The sequence below is a fragment of the Apodemus sylvaticus genome, chromosome 3 (genome assembly GCF_947179515.1).
Source record: "Apodemus sylvaticus chromosome 3, mApoSyl1.1, whole genome shotgun sequence".
NCBI classification, from domain to species: Eukaryota; Metazoa; Chordata; class Mammalia; order Rodentia; family Muridae; genus Apodemus; species Apodemus sylvaticus.
Genome location: NC_067474.1, coordinates 33,027,007 through 33,053,891, shown reverse-complemented (window position 1 = coordinate 33,053,891; position 26,885 = coordinate 33,027,007). Strand labels below are relative to the sequence as shown.

Here is a 26,885-nt window from a genome sequence, read left to right as displayed (position 1 = left end):
CAGGTTGACCTTGAACTCACAGAAAATATTCATTTTAATTCAGATTTATATGCAGTCAGTTATAAACAATGCACTTACTTTTTTCTCCTAAAAACGAGACATTACCATGCTTATTTGCATTTTTAAAAACGTTTAATTGTATAAAAAATACTAAATGTGCTCCCCCCCCCTCTCTCTCTTTCTCTCTGTCTCTCTCCACACACACACACACACACACACATACACACACACACCCCATACATTAGTGAAAACAATTTTTCTTTTCGAAAATCATCCTAATGTAAACTATAATTTCCTTCAAATATTACATCAGACAGTTTTCAGGAGTAAAGTCAACCAGAAATAGGAACACATACCTTAAATCTCAATACTCTGGAGACAGACAAATCCCTGTGAGCTAGTATTGTCTATATAGTAAGCTCTAGGCCAGCCAGGCCTACATTTTAAGATCCTATCTCAAAAGAGTAAGAGCATGCTATATCACTGGAAAGTTGCCTAAGGAAATTACCACTGACTTACTAATGCCATTCTGTATACCATTCATTCTCAGATTTCCTCAGTGTCGAATCCGTTTTCTATAGATTGTATTTTGTCTAGGTTTCTGTGAAGCCTCATATTTTCCTTTTTCTGCTAGGCGCCCAGGTAGTTGTATACTTCTTCTTTTTACCTGCCTATGTTTTGGTGTCATGGAATGGCTCAAATTATTGAGACTAGAATGGATTCTTGTGTTTTCCCCAAATCAAACATGTTAAGAACACTCCATATGTTCTATAATCATGGTTCTCAGACTGCATAGTACTGATGATGTTAGGCAATTTTTTTAAGCTGGCAACCATGAGAATCATAAAGTTCTATGTTCTCTATTTGCAGTTTATAAATTATTTTTGGGGTGATACTCTGAGACTGCATGAATTACTTTTCTCTAGGGTTTGCCCAGTGATTTCAGCCATCATTAATGATACTTGTGTGAATCAGTTCAGTTGGGGCTATACAATAGTGATTTTGTTTTTCTCAAATTGCTACTGGATTAATTACTTTTTAGTTCTGTAATAAAACACCATGGTGAAGGCACCTTATTGAAGGAAGGGTTTATTTGGATCGACAGCTTCAGAGGGATAAGAGATGATTGTGGAAGACTGGAGGGACGACCACTGGAGCCGGAGGCTGAGAGCTTACAGTTGAACCTGTACTTCCTGAATCAGGAAGTAGCAAGAGTGAACTAGCTGTGTTGTGTGTCTTTGAGATTCTAAAGTCCATTCCCAGTGATGTGGTTTAGCAAGCTGCACCTCCTAAACCTACCTAACCAGCACTTCCAACAGGAAAATAAGTATTCAAATACCCTTGACTTGGAGAAACAGCTTGTATAAACCACCATAACCCGTATGCCTACATCTACAAAGAAGAGTAAGCACTCTTCTTTGTAAACTCAATGATGCATCAATACATGATACATGATAGTATCATGTTACATTAATATCATTTATACAGCTCAAATCCAGATTTGATGAGGGAGTGATTCTTCAAATGGATCCTGCAGTTTTCAGTATTGATAGAATATGCATTTATTTTTTTTTTCTGTTTCAGAGTCAGAAGGAACCATTTCCCTGAAATCAGTTTTACCATACAAAGCATTTAGACACCAAGATCTGAGTGCTAGATGTGTTACTCTATACTAGGATATCACACTTTTCGGTCTTTTCCAGTGGTTAGAGATGAAAAATAGTTTTGTATGTCTCTCTGTGTAATATTGAAGCCTAAAAATTCAAAATTAAATCATTTTTTTCAATTCATGTTCAACAGAGCAACAATCATCTCTTAATTTTTTTTTAATTTATATGGTTGTTTTACTTATGTGTATGCCTGGGCCTTATGTACATGTAATGCCCATGGAGTCCAGAAGGAGGGCATTGGATGCCCTGGAACAGGAATTATGGATGGATGTCAGCCACCATGGGGGTGCTAGGAATCAAACCTGGGTCCTTTGGACGAATAGCTAGTGCTCATAACTGCTGAGCTATTTTCCCGAGGTCCAAAGCATTCATTATAATCCTGCTCTATCTTTTAGTCCTTTGGGACTAAGATGTCATGCTGGTCTCATGTAAGAATCCAAAATCTGCTGTTTCTAAGTATGCATTGTGAATAGCTTTTTCTTTGCTTGGAATGTACTACAGTTGAACAATTCATTATACTTTCCCTATGATTGTGAACCATTATCCTACTAATGTTTTTTGGAAATAGTTGAGAGAGAGGTTGAGGGATGAGTGGTGAAAATGCAGCAGGAACCTAGGAAGGCATGAGCAAGACACTGGTGAGCTGCATGCTCTGATAGATCCTTTGCTCTTTACAGGTTATAAAGAACAACCTGAATCCCATGTGGAAGCCTTTTAAAATCTCTCTCAACTCTCTGTGCTATGGAGATATGGACAAAACCATTAAGGTAATTTGAACTTATTACGCATGTACTCTGTAGTTGGCTATAGGATTATACCCTGATAAACCCATCCTAAATAGAAATCCTCATAAGTTAGGCTAGAGGCATAGCTTGGTTAGAGCATTGTTGTGTTTATTTGGGGAAGAGACACAGAAAGAAAGGAAAGACGGGAGGGAAGAAAGAATGTTAAAATGAATTTAACGTACCTAGCTTCCCTAATTACAGCAGCCTAGTACACAACTAAGTGTTGGTGTTTACTGTGGTGGTCATGTGGGTGGTTTGGATTGCTGCCGCTGCACAGCATTATAAAAGAATTGTCGCACGTTACTAACACAAGATGAAATTAAAATTTAAAACCCATGCTGTATCTACTGAATGGTGTCATCTTTACAACATCGTAAAGTCAAAAACTCAAGTCACAGTGTAATAACTCAGTTACTGTATGTAATTCCTACAGGTGCATACATGTTTACCTTCTTCTAAAGTTAATATGTAAGATAGTGTGTTTTTAAGTAAACGGCATTACAGGCATTCATATTTGACTACACTATCCAGTACATTGACTTAATGCTTCAGGGTACAGCACAATTTTCATTTTAACTTGTTTTAAAAACTAAAACATCCAACTTAAATATGTTTTCATTTTAATACACTTCCTTTCTAGGCAAATATAAGCATTGACTATGTTCTTTGCCTAGAGTGTATCCTTTGAAAAGCAGATGCCAGTTATTCTGATACCTCAGAGTCGCCCTGGGCTTTGTTATACAGAAGAACAGTGGAGACATTGCAGGGACAAGGGGGAGCGATGAATCTCCACGGTTATTTTAAGTGTTTTTATTTATAGGTATTTATCAAATAAAACAAAACCCCAACAGCCAGCCAGTGAACACACACGAACTTTATTTATGTGTGTTTTGTGTATCACACCGAAATATCTGAGAACCAAACTCAAGTCCTCCTGACTGAGCTGTCTTCACAGGCTTAAACTATGTCTTAATTCAACTCTTATAGAAAGCTTTCTTATGTGACTCAATAAATGGAGTGTTTTTGTTCCTTGATTTTCTTATAATATAGTAAAAACAGGAAAGATGATAGGAAACATCATACAGTTTATAGTTAGACTATAGATTGCATTTTGATTTAGCTCTTTAACCAGATAAAGGATGTTGAGAAGGTCCCTAACCTCTTTGCTAATGACGTAGATAGTAATTTCTTCTGTGCAAGAAGATAAAAATAGAATATTGACGGTGAAAGCATTGTAAATTGGGGAAACAGCAGCAGAGCTGCAAGTCACTTAATTTCGGAGCTTTGGAAGAAGTTATCCCTAGTTTATAGAGAACATTCAAAACCAGTGTTAAGTGCAGTTTATATGGTATGTGGAAGAGCAGTGAAAATATAGGTAGGGTGTGAGTATATAAATGTACTATGAATTATATAAATGTGTTGTAGACGTAGATACAGATTCTTATTTTAAGACAGATCTAGAGAGGCCAGAAGTCTGTGCCTTGACCATTTGATTGTTTCTGACAAATTAACAACCAACCCCTGTTTCTAAAACGATTTTTACTCACAGTGGCAAGCTTGCAGGTCCAGTCTGCTCTAGTAAGTAAACTGAAATTCCGATGACTGTCTTCCATCATTAAACCTCTCGTTTCCTCTTTGTTATCCACACCATCACTCACTTTAGTTCTCTCGTTCTGTACTTCTTTGCATGAGCCACACATCTGTCGTTCACGTCCAGTGTGGACGACAGAGAAAGGCTTGGTAAAGAATTACAGAGCAGAGAATAAAGTCAGACTCTGCTGTGGTCCCATCATTGTGTTGTCACTCTAGCATGTGCTACTTTTAAAACATGAAGAGAAGAAGAGAAATATCATGCATGCTGCCATCTTGCCTAAAATGGGAATGCATTGTGTGGTGTGTACCACCCTTTACATGTATACATGTGCTCTTATGTATATATGCATACATTTAAATTTCACAACTTCTTCAGATACTGTTGAATAGTGAATAGTGCTGGCGTTTAAATTCTTGAAAAGTTGCATTTTCTATTTCTTAACTCTTTCATTTCTTCAACATTTTAGTTCTTCTGAAGGTCTAACTTAATCTTGGCCATACTAAATTTTTATTCTGTTTACACATAACTGATGTTCTTTCCATGGAATCTAAAATGCAAAGCTTCACTTGCCGTAATTTAAGAATGTCTGCAAAAAGGGATCTCATTTGCGCATTGAGATGGTTAATTTTCTGCCTTGTTGAAACTTTGCTTTTTTTAAGAAAACAATCTCTGTACATCTCCTCCATCTCCTCCTGTGGGCTGAAGGGGCCTTGTCTGGCATCTGTGAAGGCTTGATGCCCCAGTATAAGGGAATGCTAGGGCGGTGAGGCGGGAGTGGGTAGAGGAGGACCCTCATAGAAGCAGGGTAAGAGGGGATGGGATAGGGGGCTTACAGAGGGGAAACCAGGAAAGGGGATAATATTCGAAATGTAAATAAATACAATTTCCAGTTTTAAAAAAAGAAAAATATCAATTCCTTATTTTTCCCCTTGGCGCATTAGTCAGATTAAGGCCATTGGTTTAAGATTGTATATTAAATATGATGGGCAGGAGTCAAAATGTCAGACTTGGTAATGGGCAAAAAGATCTGTAAGGCCCTTCTTTAAACAAGGCACATTGCTGTTCTTGAATGTTCCTATTTTGATTGTTTGATTGATTGATTGATTTTAAGTATTACTCAAGGAAAATACAAGTAATGGATGAAAGACTTCCAGTGTCCTGGCTAGTTTTATGTCAACTTGACACAAACTAGAGTCATTTTGGAAGAAGGAATCTCACTTAAGACAATGCCCCCATTAGATTAGCCTGTGCGTGCATTTTATCGATTGATGAATGACGTGGTAGGGCGCCACCCCTGGGCAGGTGTCCTGGGTTCTGTACGACAGTGGGCTAAGTAAGCCATGAAGAGCAGGCTGGTAAGGGGCACGCCTCCAAGGCTTCCGCATCGGCTCCTGCCTCTGGATCCTGCCTTGTTCAGTCCTGTCCTGACTTCCTTTGATTATGAAAGGTGATATGGAGGAGGAAGTGAGATAAGCCTTTTCCTCCCCACTTGATTTTTTTGGTCCTGGTGTTTAATCACAGCAAGAGGAATCCTAACTAAGACATTCACTTAGAAAAGGCAATCAGTGTATAGAACTGAAACGAAAACAGACCTTCTGCCAAACGAAAATGTAAGATTCCTGAGTATCGTGTCTTGGTGGTCACTCCATCTTCATGAAGGCTGCAAGCCTGGTGGAGCTCTCACAGAGGCAAATGCAAATTGCTTCTTACTCAAAATAGAAGCCTATGCTTTGTACAGACTTGGGAGACAGAGGCAGGTGGATCTCTGAGTTTGGGGCCATGTTGGTCTACAGAGTGAGTTCTAGGACAGCCATGGCTATACGTAGAAACCTTGTCTCAAAAATCAACAAACAAACAACCCCCCCCCAAAAAAAACCACCATTAAAACAAAACGACAACCCCTTCCCACCACCACCACCAAAATAAAAGAGAAGAAAACAAAGCAGAAGCTTCTGGCTTGAAGCAGGCTTCAGAAGTGTCTTTGGGATTTCACTTTATGTCCATTGCTCATCATATGACATGCGGCACCTGTGGACCTTGCTCTCAATCACCTCAAGTTTCATTTCTGCAAAACGGGAATAATAGTATTTCTTTTCCATTCTGTGTGCCTCTTGGTTCTATTTAAAGAATGTATATGAACTATGTACATGTAAATGAAATGATGTGTTGAAATTACGTAGTATGATGAAATATTAAAACCTTGTCTTAGAAGTTCACATTCCTGTCATCCATTGTTTTCAGCTTGCCTTGAATACATCAGATTAATAATAGTTCCCAGCACCTTATTTTTCCATTAGAACAAGCATTCTGGTAAAAATTTACTTTTTCTTTCATCTAACACATACACAAGACAAAAACAAAATATAACCCAGAACACCCTATGAAGAGCAATATAGAATGGAAACCTTGTGGAAACTGGTTTTGCTCTAGAATTTTCCTACATGTTGTAAGATTTCTAATCTTCGCAGCAAATCTGATTTTCATGTCTAACTCGTAATTACAAGCTCAGCCTCCTTGGGTTACATCTGATGAGACATGTTTGCTCTAACTCTAAATTATCTAGGACTTAGTTATATCATCACCAGCTGCTAGGATACTATCTTCTAGTTCCTATATAACAATAATTAAGCAAAATGAAAAAAAGAGCAAATGAAAGACTGAAAAGACTCTCATGTAGCCTTCTATCACATCTACACAGAGCACAGTAGAGGAGCTGCGAACTGCTTCCTGTGTGAGCTAGAGCACATATCTGTGCTTCTCATCTTCCGTGACATAGAGCCTTTCTTAGGAGGGGCCTGGTTTGAACATGCTTCCGTATCACTTCTCTGTTAGCTCCTGTTCCTCCAATTAGATACTGATATGAAAGATTTTCTATTGTTAATTAAAAAGGCATGCTTATTGCAGCCAGTACTATTTAATGAAATGATATTGATTTTCCATATATTTAATTTCAGGTAGAGTGCTATGATTATGACAATGATGGATCACACGATCTCATTGGAACATTTCAAACCACCATGACCAAACTCAAAGAAGCCTCCAGAAACTCACCTGTAAGTTATATCTATGCAGCTATGTATATATTCAATGTAGTTTATCATTTTATGTTTTACTTTGGCTTAGCAGTTGGTTTATCAGGTTTTTACTGTTTATTGCTCAAAGCTCTATAATCTACAAATTTCATGTGAAATTTCATGCATGGGCTGTGTGTGTTACTGAGTGAACACCATGTAATAGTAACCAGCACCAGGTGAGGAGTCCAGACTACAGGGAAGAGAGCAGACACCATCTCTAGGAGTAGAAGTAGCTTTTCCTCTTGTGTCTTGGAAGGGAAAACTTCATAGTGCAGCACTGGGTGGAGCCTAGGGAAAACAGAGCATGATCAGCTGCAGTAGTGAACGCGAGTCACCCACGGCTGGCTAAGCAGGGCAGATGTCCTGGGATCTACATGTGTACCCTACTTGTGTTTCTATAGAAGGACTTCATCCTGTCCTACAGGTCTGAAATGATGAACTTTAGGGGTTAGCCCAAGAGTCATTGATGCACAGTCTAAGTAGAACCATGGAATATTCTGAAACCTGGAAAGGCTTTCTGTTGTGGGGTATTCACCAGAGACTAATTCCACATGGATTTAAGCTAATAGAAAATTTTTATTAGGTAGCTGGGAACTAGGTATTCAGAATTCTAGTGTAGCTCTGAGCTGTTCTCAGGGTGAGATTTTAATCCCAAAAATACTTGTCCTGGGTCGACATAGTTCAGTTAACAAGAACTATTAGCCATAAATGAAACTACAAAAGCCAAAATGCAAGGTGAGTATATTTAGAGACTTTCCCAGAACTATGGACTTTGCTGGATTAGGTATTCGTATTCATTTGGGTCGATGGTGATGTCAACTTGATGAATTTTATGGCCTAAATGCTATTTCCATGATGGAGTCAGTTGTGTTAAGGTCTGGGGCCTACTACATTTCCACATAAACAAGAAAAGCCAACCACATCTGTGTGGAGTATATTTTTTGGTAAAAAATATTTTAGGTTCAAGATTTATGTACAGGAAACTGCCATTCTTGTCAGGTTTATATTTATATTAGAAATTTAACTTTTTGTGGCCCTAGGATTGAGCTTCATGTATTTCTGTTTTATTCTGTTCATTTTTTTGTAGCATGTTTTTATTTTATGTTGCTAACAAGATTAATATTTAGTTTTTTCTTTTCTTTTTTTTTTAAGATTTATTTATTTATTTTATGTATATCAGTACACTGTAGCTGTCTTCAGAAGAGGGCATCTGATCCCATTACAGATGGTTGTGAGCCATCTTGTGGTTGCTGGGAATTGAATTCAGGACTTCTGGACAAGCAGTCAGTGCTCTTAACCACTGAGCCATCTCCCAGCCTTTTTTCTTTTTCTTTTAAGATACAGTTTTAAAGGAAAATGTTGATCATTTAAGTCATCTTCTCCTCCAACAGGTTGAATATGAATGCATAAATGAAAAAAAGAGACAGAAGAAAAAAAGCTACAAGAATTCAGGGGTCATCATTGTGAAGCATTGTGAGGTCAGTGAGCCTTGGCCGCTTGTGATGAGCTGATTTTGTGAATTCTGGTATCTTTGATAGCTTTATATCAAATAAGTACTTGCTCTAAGCAGCTGGAAATGATATGAGCATCTATCTCAGGGAAAAGAATAGGGTGTGAAATAGTAAATAAATCTTTCAAATAACTCTCCTTCAAAGATTTGACAACTTTTAAAAAATATTTTTAAATTTATGAATGAATGTTTGCCTGTGTAGGTGTAAGTGCAGTTTGTGAGGTGCATGCATGTGTCTGCAGTGTCTGTGGAGGTGTGGCCAGAAGAGGTGTCCTGGACCTGGGCTTACAGATGGTTGTGAGCATCCACATGGGTGCTGGGAGCCAACCCTCGGCCTCTGCAAGAGTAGCATGTGCCCAGTGACAACTTTTTAGTAAAGGATAAAGAATGATAAAGTTTTCTATTACCTTAGGAAATGGAGATTGGAAATGATGTGACCTGGCTATAATTTCTTCATAAGCTGTTACAAATGATGGGGACAAGCCAGGCTTCTCCCACTGAAAGCATGCTTTGTTTTTGTTTTTCATTATTTATTTACATTCCAAATGTTATCCTGGCTTCCTGACACTCCCTCCATGAGTTGTTTACCTCATCCCCCTCCCCTTTCCTTCTGAGAGGGTGTTTCCCTCACCCACCCACCCATTCCCACTTTACCCCACTAGCATCTCCCTCCCCTGCAGCATTAAGTTTCTACAGGATTAAGCACTTCTTTTCCCACTGAAGCCAGACAAGGCAGTCCTCTGCTACATATGTGGGGGATGGGGTGGGTGGGGCATGGATCAGCTGATGTGTACTCTGGTTGATGGTTTAGTCTCTGAGAGCTCTGGAGGGTCTGGTTAGTTGATATTGTTCTTCCTATGGGGTTACAATCCCCTTCAGCTCCTAAAGTCTTTCCCAAAAGTCTTCCATAAGGGTCCCTGACCTCAGTCCAATGGTTAGCTATAAGGATCTGCTTCTGTCTCTGTCAGCTGCTGGTAGAACCTCTCAGGGGACAGCCATGCTAGGCTCCTGTCTGCAAGCACAGCATGGTATCAGTAACACCATGGGTTTGGTGCGTGAATGGCATAGATCCCAAGTTGGGCTGGTCTCTGGGTGGCCTTCAGTCTTTGTTCCACCATGGATGTGACTCTCAGGACCCAATGGGAATGACCTTAACTGAAATTCCTAGTGGGCGAGGTGTAACCTAAAGAGACCATGTCCAGTAGAGAAACATGGTCCCCATCTTCAAAATCTATCTTCAAAATTTTTGACCCAGAATTGTTCCTGTCTAAAGGAATGCAGGGACAAAAATGGAGCGGAGACTGGAGGAAAGGCCATCCCAAGACTGGCCCAACTTTTAAATCTTGATTACTAAATGCTTGTTAAAACTGTCAGAATATTACACTGATTACATAAAACCTAAAGTGACTACATTTCCTGGTTTGCCATTGATATTTTAATCCTTTTGTTTTTAGTCATCTGAATGTTTTGATGTTTTTTTATTTGCAGATCATAATGAGTTTTATTATGACATGCTCATAATGTATATAATGCATTTTGTACATGCTCACCTTCCCACTCTGGTTGTTCCTTCCTCTTCTATGCCCCTCCCCTGGGGTGTCTCTGAGTATATGTCTCTGTGTGTGTCTGCCTGTGTGTGTGTCTGTATGTCTTGTTGAATTTGATTAGTGTTATGCACAGGAACACAGGCAGCATACAGGTGCTGACACCTGAAGAAAATGTCTCTGACTTCCTCAGCAATCATTAACAGCCCGTGAATTCTCAGAGGAGGTGGGGGGCTCACCTTTTGAGCCCTTACCCTATGTGTCAACCTTAACACTGCTGTACTTATAAAGTAAAATCTTTATGAGTCCTGGCACTTAGGGGAGGAGTTGTATATGCTCAAATGTGAGTTTTATTTCCACATATTTATGTCTTGTATTATTCAGCTTACAAACTCTGAAATAGATGTGCCAAGGAGCCTTTTATTTCTCTTGTGTAGTTGGAGAGTTTGGTTTTAACTGTGTGTTTTTGTTTTTAGATTACTGTAGAATGCACATTTCTTGACTACATCATGGGAGGGTGCCAGCTGAATTTTACTGTAAGTAACACTAAGTTTTCTAACCTAGGCTGATAGATGGTACCTCCCCAGTCTGTTTTTGCAGCATCCCTTTATTGCCGAGCTGACTTTGTAATGAAATTTACCCAAATTGTTTCATATGACTTCCTCATGGACTGTCTAGGTTCACCATGAAAGTTTGACTTGGTGAGTTGATCAGTGTTCTCCTCTTTAGAGAAAATAGAAACATAAAAACCAGTGGTTATCCTATGGTAATTTAAGGAATAAAAACACACGTAGAAGAACGGTCCCTAAGTATGGGTCACACATATGATTCATGACTCTTCAATCTAGAAAGAACAGGTTGTTTTCTTGAGAAGTCTAGTTCAGTTGTTTGTAGAAATTCTGTGGGCATTTGCTAGGAGATGGCAGTAACAGGTTTTGGGATGATTTGGGGTCTTGAAACTTTCCTGGGCCTCAAGCTCAGATAGGTAGCCCTGCCCTCTCTTTGGTAAGAACTGCTGTCTATTGTTTCTTGGTAGGTGGGGGTGGACTTCACCGGCTCCAATGGTGATCCCAGTTCTCCAGACTCCCTGCATTACATCAGCCCTAATGGTGTTAATGAGTATCTGACTGCCATCTGGTCTGTGGGATTGGTAATTCAAGATTATGATGCGTGAGTATGACTTTGGAAATACTGAAGTGGACATTTTGTAATTCCTTAGGAAGAGCAATTTCTGTCTCATCAGCTAGTGTTCTAATAGAGGTGCAAGGATGGGAAAGATAGAACAGTGTTTTTTCTCAGATTTCCTTATCTTTTTATTATCTCTGTATTTCCCTTCGGTCTCATTGTTCTTGCTGTAACTAGTTATACTGTGTTGTATATAGCTTCTTCATTTATGGTTGAAAGAATTCAGCAAGACTAATATTTGTTTGATTTCCTTGGAGTTTTAATCATTAGGGTAAGTTGTCTATGTGACTGAAATCTAGATGTCATAATATTATAAACAGTAATAATTGTTTCCTAGCATATATACCCGTCCTTTTTGATAATGAAATTTTATTTATTCATTATGAGAAAGGGTCTTACTGTATTCCATGGCTTAGAATTCAGTATGTTCACCAGCCTGGCCTTGGAATCCCAGAGCTCTGTCTACCTTTCCTCCTCATATGCTCGAAGTAAGGAAGTGCAAGACCACATTTGGCTGGAAGTAATTTTTTAATTGGACCTTTTGACAAGGCTAAAGAGCACATTAACCTAATTGCTACAAAGTGTTTTGAATACATTTTTAACAGATTTTGAGTAGATTTGTGGTCCTGGTATACTTTCAGTCATAGCAAATCCTGTGTAATCTTAGCCCCACTGAAAATATGATGATGATGATATTTTATAACAGCTAGTATGTGCCAGAGATGATTTTATTACTCTAAAGAGAGGATAAGCCATATGCAGCGATTAACATATCATCCAAGATCCACTCCTGAAAATGGTACCAGACTAGCATAATTTCACATATAAATTCCTAAAAATGTAATGAACAAATTCAAACCTAAATGAATCAATTTTTTAAAAATTACAAAGTATCCAGAATTCAGAAAAAGAGGCAAATACAGAATAAAGAAAATAATCAGCTTTTCACTCACGAGCAACAACAACATTGTATTGTCAGATTAAGCTAATTAAGGAAATTATATTCACTAACAAGTGAATAAAGGTCACAGTACATGTCATAATAAGTGAATACAAATTTTATAAAACATCTCCGATTTTTAGTAAAATAAACTAAAAAATTGTACTGAAGAACTAAGAGGAAACTATTTTAAAATAGAAAGATCTTATGGTAATGATATAAAATGAAATTTCTTTCAGAATTAATCATTTTGAATCAGAATTGCTGTAGAATTCTGACCAAAAAAAAAAAAAAAGTCTAAAAATTCTCAGGATAGGAGGAGCCAGAACTGCCCAAATATTTCTCTAAAGGAAATAAAAAAGGGAGGAGAAAGCAAAAGTGAATCAGCTCTAGTCGTTTTCTTTGTTTGGTTTTGTTTTTAACTTTTTAATGTGTTTCCTGTGTGTGAACCATGTGTGCGCCTGGTGTCTGCAAAGGTCAGAAGAGGTGGTGATCTCCCAGATTCACCTTATGCCTTACTCCGCCTTATGAGGATTGTAGGTACTGGGCCCTCTGCAAGAGCAGTGAGTGCTCTTAACCTCTAAGCCATCTCTCAACCCTGCTTCGCAGTTCTTGAAATTTATTTCTAAGCTCTGAGTATAGAACTGTACTTGACCATTTGAACCAAGCATTCTAGGGAAGAAATAGACCCTCACGTACACATATGTGAATTTAGTGAGAATAGCATCTAAAGGAAAAGGATTGTGACAACATATTGCATAATGATGGAATTTGAATCTGGATGTAGTGGTGCATACTTGACAGATGGGCAGGTGGATCAGTGAGTTCGAGGTCAACCTGGTCTACATAGTGAGTTCCAGATTAGCCAACTAACTCTACATGTCTGAAGACAAAAACAAAGAATTGAATTTGAATCTATGATTCATGTCTGTAAAGTGCGATAAGCCACACATACTATAAACCTGGTAGTATCTGGATCTTTAACTACGCAGTATTATAAAATGGCAGTAGGTTTAGGGCTGTTGCAGTGTTTCTGCCGTTCTCAGCTTATGGCTTCTATTCCTGGTGGCAAGATCTCTGCTGCTCTGTGACCGCAGGAGAGGAGAAAGGAGCCCAGCCTTCTATTCACATCTCCTTGGGCCAGAACCTAGCCATGTGGTCTTAGCTGGCTCCTAGAACAGGAGGTGACGCCACCATCTCAAGAGTCAGTTAGCAACGGAAGGGGTGCTGCTGGTGAGAGGCAGCGGGTTCCACTGTATCCTACACCAGCGCACTTTTCAGAAGAAGGAGATCAAATGTGAACACTTTTAGGAGAAAACAAATATATGATTGGTTTATAATTTGCAGTTTGCATGGCTGACAACAAAGGCAAAAATCTTAGAAGAATTTGTATGCATTCATATTCCTTATTATTAAAAGCCATGAAAGGAGGAGTGTGGAGATGGCTCAGCAGGTAAGAGCACTTTCTGTGAAAGCAAGGGATCCTGAATTCAGATCTCCAACATCATATAAAAATAGTTTAATATGGCCCCGTGTGTGGAAGAAACTGGTGTCCCCTTTGGGTGTTCATATGCTCATCAATAAAGGAATTTTTACAAAAACCTATGAATGTTTCTAAACAGCATTAGACAGACTGCTGACTAGGAAAAGTACTTCTGACATGACATGGTTTCTATCTTTAATGGAGAATAAACCCCCAATATTAAGGATTAATACAGGATGCACGCAGTGGATACATATGAAGGCATCTGCTGCCCCACCTGATAACCTGAGTTCCCTCTGTTCTCCACATGCATGTTATAGAGCACGTAACCACTGTACATGCATTCATGAATGAATGAATGAATGAATGAATGAATGAATGAATGAATGAATGAATATAATCAGTAAGAGTGAGCATACAAAGACTACTCCAGTAGAAAGCAGTGCATTGAGTGGTGTTTATAGTGGCCATCCATCAGTGTGCCTGTGGAGAATACCCAAACCCTGAACTACACAGTACCATCTCATGTGTTCTGTATTCAGATCCATACTCTGTGTTCAAAACCCACAGGCCCAGATGGACATATGTTTTCCTGCAGAAACTTTAAAATGACATAAGTAAATGCTATAAATAACATTATTTGAGGCCAGGTTTAAGCAAATAGTATTGCTTGAAAGAAAAAAAAAATGTGTGACTGGAGAAATGGCTCAGCAGATAAGAGCACTGACTGCTCGTCCACAGGTCCTGAGTTCAATTCCTAGCAACCACATGGTGGCTCACAACCATCTGTAATGGAATCTAATGCCATGTTCTGGTGTGTCTGAAGACAGCTACAGTGTACTCATATATATATGTGTGTGTGTGTGTATATGTATATATATATATGTGTGTGTGTGTGTGTGTGTGTATGTATATATATATATGTGTGTGTGTATATGTATATATATATATATGTGTGTGTGTGTATGTATATAGTGTGTGTATATATATATATATATATGTATATATAAATTCATTTTCTTTTACAATCCAGTCGTTACCCACTCACTGGTCTGCCCTCCCACAGTTTCTCTTCCCATTCCTTCTCCCTGCTGTCTCTAAGAGGATGTCGTCCCTGTCCCCCCACCCTCACCCCATCAGGCCTCCCACTCCCTGAGGCCCAAGTCTCTCGAGGGTTAGGCCCAAGTCTCTTGAGGGTTAGGTGCATCTTCTCCCACTGAGGCCAGACCAGGCAGTCCTCTGCTACATAGGTGTCATGGTCCTTAGACCAGCTAGTGTATGCTGCCTGTTTGGTGACTCAGTGTCTGAGAGATCTCAGGGGTCCCGGTTAGTTGAGACTGCTGGTCTTCCTATGGGGTCACCCTCCTCCTCAGCTTCCCACAGGGGTCCCTGTCTTAAGTCCATTGTGAGTATCTGTATCTGTCACAGTCAGCTGCTTGTTGAGCCTCTCTGAGTACAGCTATGCTAGGCTCCTATCTGTAAGTCCATCATAGCATCGGTAATAGTGTCAGGCCTTGGAGCCTGAGATAGGTCCCAATTTGGGCCAATCACTGAACCACCTTTCCCTCAGTCTCCTCCATTTTGTCCCTGCAGTTCTTTCAGACAAGAACGATTCTGGTTCAGGGTTTTTGACTGTGGGAGGGCAACCCCATCCCTCCACTTGATGCTCTGTCTTTGTACTGGAGGTGGACTCTATGAATTCCCTCTCCCTACTGTAGGGCATTTTATCTAAGGTCCCTCCCTTTGAGTCCTGAGAGTCTCTCACCTCTCAGGTCCCTGGTACTTTCTATCTTTAAAAAAAAGAAAAGAAAACCTGTGGGTTTTCTTTTTGGTACGGGGGGAGGGGTGGAGTGGGGGTGGTTCATATTTGTTCAGGAAGTTTACACAGAGCTTAAATAGAAAATAGTAGCTTATGAGACATGAATTTTATTTCATTTATTTAGTGTGTATATGTGTGCATTAGTGTATGTATGTGTACCACATGTGTGTAGGAGCTTGTGGACATCAAAAGAGGTATCAGATTCCCTGGAACTTGACTTGTAGATAGTTCTAGCCACCAGCTGGGAACTAAACCCAGGTACTCTGCAAGAACAACTTCTCCCAATCACTGAGCCATCTCTCACCCCATAAATTTTATTTTTATAAAATGTATATAAAGGGCTATGGGAGATGGTTCAGAGGATAAGACCACCTGTTGTGAAAGCATGAGGACCCGAGTTCAAATCCCTAGCACTCATCTAATAAACTGGCTATGGCTACACATGCTCTAGCCACACTATGAGGGGGCAGAGACAGGCAGAGAGCTGGAACTGCAGACTTCAGTTCAGTGAGAGGCCACTCTCAAGGCATTAATGTGGAGAGTGGTAGAGGAAGACACTGCGTATCTTCCTCTGGTTTTCATGGGCTTTTATACAGGGGCATACACTCAGGTGAATATCATACATGTATACCACTTATACATACCCAAAAATCTGTATAGATATTTCTTCTTTTAATGCACAGAAAAACATTTAAAGTGAGTTCTCCAGTGTTAGCATCGGCATATAGGTAGTACTAGGTAAGTTTTTGTTTATAATAATTTTCTATGACTTTGAAATTTTTTAAATATGAGCTCATACTATTTTTATTGTGAATAAATATAAAGTGATTTCTTTAGCAAACATTTGACTTGTTTTCTTTTTCCTTTTTTAGTGATAAAATGTTTCCAGCTTTTGGCTTTGGAGCTCAGGTGCCTCCTCAATGGCAGGTAAGAGTGGCAGCCCCTTTGAAAGCTTTATTCTGGACTAGCAGACAGGTCTCATTAACCGTTTCTCCTTTTGACAGGTGTCTCATGAATTTCCAATGAACTTTAACCCCTCAAACCCCTATTGCAATGGTAAGTAAAGCCAAGCCTGAGGAGAGCCTCATTTGAGTCTTTTTCTTGCAGGTTAGAACTGTTGTTTATTTCTAAAGATCAGTTTATGACATGTTGAACTTCTGCTGTAAACAGTGCAGAAGCCACGCCAGGTTGGTAACTGCAGTGGAGAAGATAATTTTGGGGGAATCAGCATGAGGCTGAAAAGTAAGCCTTATGAATTTCAGTAGAACCAAAGGATTCACCATCTTAGGAATGGGTCTCTAAAGATGAGCATAAAAATTAAGGGGTTTTCACATGTAAATTGACTATAAGTAAACTCTCCATAAAATGCATAGTTCTGCATTAAAGACTGGAGAGAGCTTTCAGAGAAGCAGTGACTCCCCTCAGATAAAATGTGTCAGCCTTCACAGTCTTGCTGCTTGCACAGAGTTCCCTCACACTCACTTGCATGTACCACACATATACACCACACAAACACAAGTAAATAAAAATTTAAAATATGCTAAAGTAGGAAAATAAATTTTTAAAGGCATAAAGTATAGAAAAGTTTCTGTGGCTTCCAAATGCAGTGCAGGCAACTCTTTAAGATGTCTAGCATTTGCCTGCGTCCTGAATTGTCCTCACTGAGTACCTAGGATACTTGGTTGTAGAGAGAGCTTCTCACCAGGGTGCTAGTCAGCTCACCAAGTGTTCACAGAGTCTCTACACCTCAGTGCCTTCCAGTGGGCACATTTGCTCCTTGTTCATTTGACTTGTAGTTAGATCACAACTCTTCCATATTTCTTTCACTCTCTCCTTTTTTATATGAAATAGGCTACTACCATAAACACTGGCTGTAACCTTGTCATCTTCCTTCCTCAGTCTCCTGAGTGCTGGGACTGTAGATCTAACACTGCACCCAGCTGTCCAAGTTTGCTATTAATAAGACTGGGATGCCCAGGACCAATACCTCAAAATTGTTTACAATTCTGTGGCAAAATTCAGGAAACTACCTATGTGTGCTATTTAAAATTAATGCTGCCAACTATACGCGCTTGACTTGATTAATAAGTAATTTATATAGAGATAATCAGCCTTATAACCATATATTTTTATAGAACTTTGAACACGTGCAGATGAGTGTTCCTCTTGGCAGTGCTTGTTTCTGCTTCTCCGCCGTAAGCTGCTGCACCTTTTCCCATCAGAATCCATCAACATTAAGCATGAACAAGTAGATATCTGCGAGGAGAGTCTGAGATGAGGATGAGTGCTCTCGGCTTGGAGAGGCTGTTTGAGCTCTTTATACTGAAGCACAGCCGTGAAAAACTCATACATAATGAACTTTGTCCAAGTTTTGTTCTGTTTTGTTTGGGCTTTGATTTTGTTGTTGTTGTTGTTCCTTTGTATTTTGTGTTTGTAATATGCACTCACTCTCATCTTGGCAATTCAGGACTTCCAGCTCAGTCTCCCTAGAGTGGGGATAGTAGCCATTGGTCTCCAGACCTCACGTGGATATAACTATGCTTCCCAGTACTGTCAGCTAACAAATTATATTTTGTAGAGTCCAGCTCCTACTTTCTAACAGCATTCTAACAGCGGGTTCTCTGGAAGGAGAGATGGGTATAGGAACGGGGGCAAGAGAAAACACATGGAGAGACACAAAAACACATGGCTTCTGGTTCAAGTCTCCATCTTTAATCCCTCTCCCCCAAAGGCAGGCCAAGCCCCTCCCCTGAAGGCTGGAAACCGGTTCTTCTTGTTCTTCAATAAGGCGGGTGGATCAGGTTGCTGGATGCTATTCTTTTAGAACAGTGGGCAGAAGGAGTCACAATATTTGAGGATTTTTAATACTGCTTTCTTTGATCTAGGAATCCAAGGCATTATAGAGGCTTATCGGGCCTGTCTTCCTCAGATAAGACTCTATGGACCAACTAATTTTTCTCCAATTATAAATCATGTGGCCAGGTTTGCAGCTGCAGCCACACAACAGCAGACAGCTTCTGTAAGTGCTCTAGGCTCAGGGATGGGAAGGATATGGGTGGTATTTCTTCCCGGTTGCCATATTGTTGTTTATTAAGTTTGTCAAGAGTAAAAAGTGATGGTATATTCAGTGATGGTATATTTTGGATTGGGAGCAGTATCTGTTGCTATTCATGATCATTAAAACAAAATAATGCTTGATTTTACTGATCCTTTCTTTGACATGGAAGGAATTTTCTTAGACTTCAAATAAAAAAAAAGTTCATTACTTAACTTTTAGAAACATTCTCCATATGAAGGCCTTTGAATATTTTTACCAGTTGGTGGCGTTGTAACACTTACTATACTATAGAGGTTTGAATTAGCTGACCATTACTAGTCAGATGTTGGGTATCAAGTCTCTCAAACTGTAGTATACTCAGAAGTAGGAATAGCCATTATGGGCAACCCTCCCTGTGCAGGTGTTGAAAAGTTATAATTCATGTAAAGTATACAGCACCCAGGTCAGAGAAAATACTCTTATACCTGTAAGGTACTATCAAAAATCATGCTCCTATCCTAGATTTAACTGGCCCCCAACGAATGGAATCAGAATTTTATGTGACATTTTACAACTCTGAAAAGTTCCATCAAAGAAGACAATATTATAAAGCATGTGTTTTCGCTGGGCGGAAAATCCTTCCTCACAAGTTTAGCTCTGTTGAGACCTGAGTAACTGTTTGCTCGTTGCTTCTAGCTCTGACGCACTTCGTGGTTCTGGTCAATGAATGTTTCTTCCTTTGCTTTCTCGAGAGGTTTGTCTTTAATAGTTTGAGATCCCCTCTGTATTTTTTTCAACATATTCTGTTGTGTGCTGCACTTCTAATGAATCTTCAGTTTTTACAAGTTGATCCTTGTCATCAGAGAATTACAGAATATTTTATGCAGATGAAATCCTAACAGGCTTTTAAGGAAGATGAGTGAGACTGAAGACTCACCAGCCTAGATCATTCCTCTTACCTGGATCTACTTAGCAGATATGTTTTCTTTTTTGATAGCAATACTTTGTGCTCTTAATCATCACTGATGGTGTGATCACAGACCTTGATGAAACCAGACAGGCAATCGTCAATGCGGCCAAGCTGCCCATGTCTATCATCATTGTGGGAGTTGGGGGAGCTGACTTCAGTGCCATGGAGTTTCTGGATGGCGATGGTGGAAGTCTCCGTGCTCCATCAGGCGAGGTGGCAATAAGAGATATTGTTCAGTTTGTGCCTTTCAGACAGTTCCAGAATGTGAGTGCCATTTTTTTCTGACTTAAACACAGATTGCTTTTGACTGGGAGTTCTAATTTGGTTTGACAGTTTTGTATCTTTTGTGCTTTTGCTGTAATCGTATGACAAACTGTTGAAATGATGTTGTTATGAATATGTAAAGATATTTTTGATTTTTGTTTTAATTTCATTTCTCTGGGTTGCAAAATATAATCTGGCAAAGGCAACTTAAGGAAGGAAGGAAAGTATACTTTGGCTAGTAGTCCATTGCACTGGGAAAGGCGTGGCAGAAAGAGACTGCAGTATCTGGTTCTGTACATCCACAGTCAAGAAGCACACAGGATGACTGTGTGTACTATCTTAGGGATTTGGGGGTTTTTCTTTTGTTTTGTTTTATTCTTGCTGTGATAAAACACCATGGCTTATGGCAAAATGGGGAAGAGTTTACAGAAATGGAAAGCCATACTGTATATGAACTATAGGGTTGACTTTTGTTTTTTGGTTTTTTTTGTTGTTGTTGTTGTTGTTTTTTAATTAAGAATGATTCTTCTGAGTTACTCAGTTTCTTGCTTGCATGCCTCTATAGTTTTATTTGATTTTTGAATTCTTGGCAAAGTCTCCATGATGTCTAGGAATTCCTAGTGTCAATAGACCAGGACGACTATTTTGAGAAGAACATTGAAGAATTTAATGTATAATTTGAAACACAGTCTTATATCCACATATAGAAAACCAAAAATAAAAACCAATATGTAAATGTTTTAGGAGCTCTATGTATAATAGATAAGAGGTGGAAATAACCTAGGTGATCTTCAACAGGAAATGATTAAGAAAACTATGGTAACATCCATATGATGAGAGACATACGAACAGACTTTAAAAGCAGTTTCTATGCTTCTACAAAGGCTGATAGTCTTACATGAACATTGCTTGGGAAAAGAAGCATTCCGAATCAATTCTGTTTAAACTTATGTCACTGCTGTAATCTCAGACTATTTTCCATACAGATTTTTACATGCGACTTTCAGAATGCTGACTGATAACCAGAACTTCCTTTAAAGCTGTTTTATATTACTAGAGCTGGGTCATTAAAATGAGGCTTGAGCTTAGTAGCCGTGAGAATGACTAATAAACCTTTTGTGTGTCTAATATAAAGTTATTGAGCACAAATAGAATAATCGTTTAGTACATTGATGTTCAGAAAAGGGAAAAGATGAAGATGGATTTAAAAAAATAGGAGGCTTTGCCTGTTAGCACATACCTAATGTGCTCTCAGCTTTCCTCAGAGGCAAGGAAGAGATCAAGGCCTTGGGAGGCAGAGGCAGGCAGGTCTCTGCAAGTACAAAGGTACAAGCCTAGAGATCGATCGATCGGGAGCTGCTGCACTTTATTGACGGCTGAGTTCTTTCTAGTCTTTTCTCAAACAGCCAGTAGTCCGTCAAATGTGGTTGTATGTCTACAATCCCAGCACTTGGTAGGTAGATGCAGGAGGATGGATAGTTCAGGCTCATACTTGACTGCATAGTGAGTTCAAGGCCAGCCTGAGTTACATAAGACAAACAACAAACAGATAAGCAAGCCAGCAGATGTCCAGTTTGTAATAGTAACTACGATTTTGTTTTTCCTCAAGGCTCCAAAAGAAGCACTTGCTCAGTGTGTCCTGGCCGAGATTCCCCAGCAGGTGGTGGGCTACTTCAACACATACAAGCTCCTTCCTCCCAAAAACCCAGCTGTGAAGTAGAAGGCGCCAGGACAGCTACAGGCTTTCAAGAGCTGTGTGGAGCAATGCCATCTCTTACACAGAACGATCTGCGCTTTTCACCCCCAGGGTGTCTGACGCCAGCCCAGCTTTTTGTATATATTCAGTCTGTTTAAAGCATACATTTTATACGTTTTGAAGAGGACAGTAGCAAGTCAATTTCTGCTCAATGAATTCAATGATTGTTAGTGATTTATAGAAATTACGAGTGCTATTTGGAATTGAATTTAATGTGGGAAAGTGAGGTTTGTTGGTTTGTTGTCTGCTTCCTATAAGTGAAATGCCATTTTCAAGTGTTGCCCGTAGAGTGAATGAGGAATTAAGCATGAAGAGGCATACAGGTTGTTGTACTGTTTATAGTAAATATTTTCAAGCTAATGTCCAGACTGTGACTGAGAGAACTCTTAAGTTTGTATCTCTGACTCTCTATTCTGTCCCTTTCCATGCTGCAGTGCTACAGTACAAACTGTGTTTCCACATGGCTGCTTGTGTGAAAACGGGCTCACTCCGCCGTCAACCAGTGCAGCTCCTCGTAGACAAGACGTTTTTATTTGCCTTTTGAAATCTTTTCACTGTGAACTCTTGCACATATTTGGCCTTTGCTTTACTGAGTAAACAAGACACTCAAACTTCTGTGGGCATCAAATGATAGGTCATCCCAGAGGCCACATGATTAGATCAGCATAGCTGACTAGGTGCATTCACCGAGGCTTTGAGGACCAAACATTGAAGGTGGAAACTCAAGCGCAGCTGCAGGCCAGGCATGGTGGCACATCGTCCGAGCTTGGGGAGGCAGAGGCGTGAGGCAGCACTAGCCGACCCGCCTACAGAGTTCATTCCAGGCCAGCCAGCTCCCAGTGAGAATGCGTTTTCAGAACAACAAAGGAAAACAAGTAACTGAGAAACACATTTCTTCAAACTGGCTATATAATTGCAAAAGGTCCTGTGTATTGATTTGTATAGATTTATTTAGATATTTTTGCCTTTTAAAAATAGTTTTCTTCGGGCATTGGTGACGCACACCTTTAATCCCAGCACTTGGGAGGCAGAGGCAGGCAGATTTCTGAGTTCGAGGCCAGCTTGGTCTACGGAGTGAGTTCCAGGACAGCCAGGGCTACACAGAGAAACCCTGTCTTGAAAAACAAAAAACAAACAAAACAAAACAAAAAATAGTTTCTTTAAACTTATGATTCTAGTTATTAATCAAAATTCCATTTTTCATTTCAATAATGAACTATTTCCTAAGTCCAGAATTCTGTTAAGCATAAAACTTGATATAAGATTTTTGGAATAGATTCTGTAACATTTGCCTGAGGATTTAGATGTCAAATACGTTGCCTATCCATTCAGTGGCCAATTATTGCTAACAATTTAATTATGTAAAGAATTATGTATTCACCACATATCCTTAAGTGGATATCCACAGCGCCAGTCAGCATTTCTGTCAGTATTACTGAGTCCTGCCACCACTGCCTGTGTCTTTGTTTTCTTCAGGCTTCTCAGAAACAGCTTACTGCTGAGGTCTGGCTCAGAGGATCCACCTGTCTCATTTGCCTAGCCCAGTGAGCAGTTGCCTCCTTCCCACATGGGTAACTGGCATCTGGATATGTGCTGTTAACCTGAAGCAATGCACCTCTATATAGCAGGGTTTCTTGAAATTTATTTTAATTGTGAGTTCTTTCACCCAAGAAATTTTTATGTGCCACCAGTTTTATAGGTATAAAAATGTATATTTAAGATAGTTATACAAATCAAACATTGCAAGGGAACCAAAAGAAATTTATTTTAGCTATCTGGAGACATGGTGACAGGTTAATAGTACATATTACTCTTGCAGAGATCCTGTTGGTTGCCAGCAAATGCATCAGGCAGCTTTATTTGGCTTAACTTTGCTTTTAGGGGATTTGATGGTCTCCTCTGCCCTCCATGAGAACCTGTTTTTGTGTGTGCTGTCTATTTGGTATTGCAGTACATAGAGCATCTTTAATGTCTTCAGAGTTGGTTGATATTTTGATTTTATGATTGCCAATACTTAGAACCTTTTTCCATATAAATGTACAACAGTGTTTCAGAAGTTGGAAATTCTATCCTCATCATAAGCCAAAAGAAAAAAAATTTAAAGTTTTTTGTATAAAGCTTAAGTTGACAGTTTTTAAAATCAAACTTTCTAACATAATACAATCTAGAGATATATTGATTTGATATTGACTTGATTCAGAATAACAGGAAAATATTGCCCGTAACTAAGTGTGTATGCTAAAGTTGAGTGTATACAGTAACGTCACTTTAAATCCCAATGCATAAAGTAACCTGGAGTCTGAGCTGAGGTATTCAGTCAGTGTTTATTGTTGATGTGTGACATAGCAGCTGTGTAGTGCAAAATGCACCTGCTGTCTCTTGACAACCAAGGCTGCAGTGAAGTTGAGCAGTACAGCATGGGCAAGCCTGCCAGAAGCATCTCAGACACGTTACACATTTGGTTTTGAATTGATTTTTGGCCATTGTTCATTAGAAAGCTTTACTGTTGTCTTTTTTTCCCAGTCAGTTACATGACTGCCTAGGGGACCGTGGCCCACAGATGACGAACATGGGCTCTATAGCAGGACTCAGAAGTAACAATTCAGTTCTCCAGATGTGATGAAATCTGATTTTTTTTTCTTTTTCTTTTTTTCTCTTTTGAAATCATCTTCATTTCAGGGTCTCAGGTTCAGTTCTCTGTGCTTGGGACGATATCACAGCGTTTTCAGGACTCTCTTTTGCACATGGAGGGAGCCAGCACAGAAAGAAAGGCCTTATAGCTTCTCTCTGTTGTGTGGTAGGAGAGCGGCTTTTTGGCTCTGAAGCAGGGCTCACTAGGCGTGCGCAGCCCCACAGCATCCTCAGAACTGTGGCCGTCAACATCTGGTAGCCATCTTGTTTCTGCCCTTTGGTCTTTAACAGTTTTATATTCTGGTTTATCAGCATTTTTTATTTTTAAAATAGTTTTTCTTTAAATGACTCATCTTGATAAGGTTTTATAGATTTATTATTCATAGGAACTGTGATTCTGGCAATTTAAGGTAATCTATAGCTTTCTGCAATTTGAAATAAAAGCATTTCCAACTTCTAGATTATCATTTCATAAAATCCTTAATTTCAGCACTCACCCTCATTCTGTACTATTTTGTAGTACACAAATACTTATTTTTCCTTTTGTGCCAATATTTGAACAAAAGCCATTCATTCTTAAAGAATATCTAAAATAAAAATCCCCTAACTGACCTTTATTTCTCTATAACTACATATGTACGTGTCCATCGTGTGCGCGTGCACGCACACACACACACACACACACACAATTTCTTGCATGCATATATTCAGAGGTAGGATTTGTTCCTTCCTAGTCACCTCCTTTTCTGTTTAAGATTGATTTATTTAAGACCATTAAAATTTAAAATCGTCTGGGGATTTACAAGTGTTCACTTTAGACAGTGCTCTGTCAGCTTTTCCAGAGGGGACCCAGGGCCTCCCCGACCTTGTGCCGCTGAGTTTCACATGCCTTGCCCTTTTCATTTCATACTAGAAAGCTGTCTTCCAGAATGCTCTCTAGGCTATTTTTCATGGAGGTGATGTAAGGTAAGTTAGCAGCTGGGTGGAAATTATGAGCATTGTGTTGTGGCAGATGGCACAGTATGAGTATAACTTGCTAAATACATAAGTTTATATTAAATACATTTTCTGTGTGAATTCCCTTTAAATAAAGTTACTCTTGATGTAACTTGGCTGTTTTGTTTTCATTTTTGTGTCTCTACATCTTCCCAAAACAGTAGAAAATGGAGCTGGGGAAATGCTCAGTGGGTAAGACAACTTGCCATTCAAGCTGGAGGACCCAAGTTCAGACCCTGAACCCAGGTAACAAGTCAAGCATTGTAGGGTTATGGGTCGTCCGCTCCGCCACAGGGCACAGCCGTTCTGGGAGGCTGGGCACTGGAGTTGACTGCTTACCCCCAAGTCCCAGGATGCTGCTCCAGGGGTGGGGAAGCGCAGTATGAGGTGAGGGAAGGCAGAGCTGGCTCATTGGATGCCATGAAAGAGCTGAAAATGGAGTCCCCCCCCAACCCCCAAAGCTGGATCTAAGGGGGGGGGGGAGTGGGAGCTCCTGCTGGTCCTGCAGGGGTGAGTCCTTGGCCTTATGGTGGCAGACTTGGGCTTGGCTTTGCAGTGGCTTGGAGTGCAGAGAAGCCTTCCACAGGAGATTAGACAGTGGTTAGATAGTCAAAGGCCTCCTCTATGCTTCCCCGTGGCGGATCCTGAGGAAAAGAGGCAGTCCATGGTTTTAAGACTTTTATTGTCATGGTGGAAAGTGGATGTGTAAAACCATAACCCCCTTCTCAGGATGGGCCTGAGGTTAAATACCTTTTGCAGGGAGGAGTGTCTGGGAAGGAAAGCTTATTGGCTAAGCCCTCCTCATTGAAATGGAGATCTATCTTGAGCCTTTGTGACCACAGGTCACATCCTCTACCTGTGGAGGCATGTGGGACATTGCTCATGTGTGACTGATGGCCACAAATCTTTGGGGGCTGCGGCAAGTGACAGGGTCCTGGTTCCCAGGGAACAGGCAAAGCACCTACAGTCCCTACAGGGTTTCCAGGTTCTCAAGCCTTAGCTCAAGCGGGAGCCATGCTACCTTTCACGGTCCCACAAAGCGTGACCACACAGGCTTAACCTCAGCATTGGAGGGAACCAATGTGGGCTTGCTGGCAATAGCTTAAGGGTCTGTGGTCTTCTCTGCCCTATGCATCATGCCCCTACTTGTTCATAAACTCATTACAATATACACACACAAATAGAAAAGTTAGCAATAAAGAGAATATTAGTCTTATTTGGGGTGACATTAAAAATCACCACAGTTGAGTAATTCATGAATAACTTGGACTGGCAAGTTCAAGAACCTGATGCAGGCCTCTGCAATTTCACAACATGGTGGAAGGGCAGAGACACATGAGAGACAAAACTCGGCTGAAGTCATCCTTTCTGTCAGGAGCCCACTTAGACAGCAGCTGACCTGGGATAGTTACCACTTCAAGAATGCTAAGAACTAAATGGTAGCTGATAAAGGTTAAGCCATAAGTAAAAATGTTTTGAGTGGAAAAAAATGCATTTGTTGAATATATGGTGTGAGAAAAAGTAATCAAAGAGTGGAGAGACGGGAGTGATTAGTGGGGTTTCATCCTAGGGGTCTCTGGACAACAGAGGGGTTGGTCTTCAGGGAAGGGAATCAGCTTCAGAGTGG

The 26,885-nt window shown here is 39.9% G+C and overlaps 1 protein-coding gene across 1 annotated transcript in view; it reads left to right on the top strand.

Moving 5' to 3' along the window:
* The window catches only part of Cpne3 (copine 3), a 49,090-nt gene extending 23,720 nt beyond the window's left edge, over positions 1-25,370 (top strand). Inside the window, exons 7-16 of the mRNA XM_052176129.1 lie at positions 2,348-2,437; positions 7,004-7,102; positions 8,515-8,601; positions 10,654-10,713; positions 11,214-11,347; positions 16,477-16,531; positions 16,609-16,660; positions 18,490-18,623; positions 19,639-19,875; positions 21,485-25,370. Of these exons, the coding sequence (XP_052032089.1) occupies positions 2,348-2,437; positions 7,004-7,102; positions 8,515-8,601; positions 10,654-10,713; positions 11,214-11,347; positions 16,477-16,531; positions 16,609-16,660; positions 18,490-18,623; positions 19,639-19,875; positions 21,485-21,595 (1,059 nt within the window). The 3' untranslated portion in view covers positions 21,596-25,370. The remainder of the gene's footprint in view (positions 1-2,347; positions 2,438-7,003; positions 7,103-8,514; positions 8,602-10,653; positions 10,714-11,213; positions 11,348-16,476; positions 16,532-16,608; positions 16,661-18,489; positions 18,624-19,638; positions 19,876-21,484) is intronic.
* Positions 25,371-26,885: the final 1,515 nt, after the last annotated feature.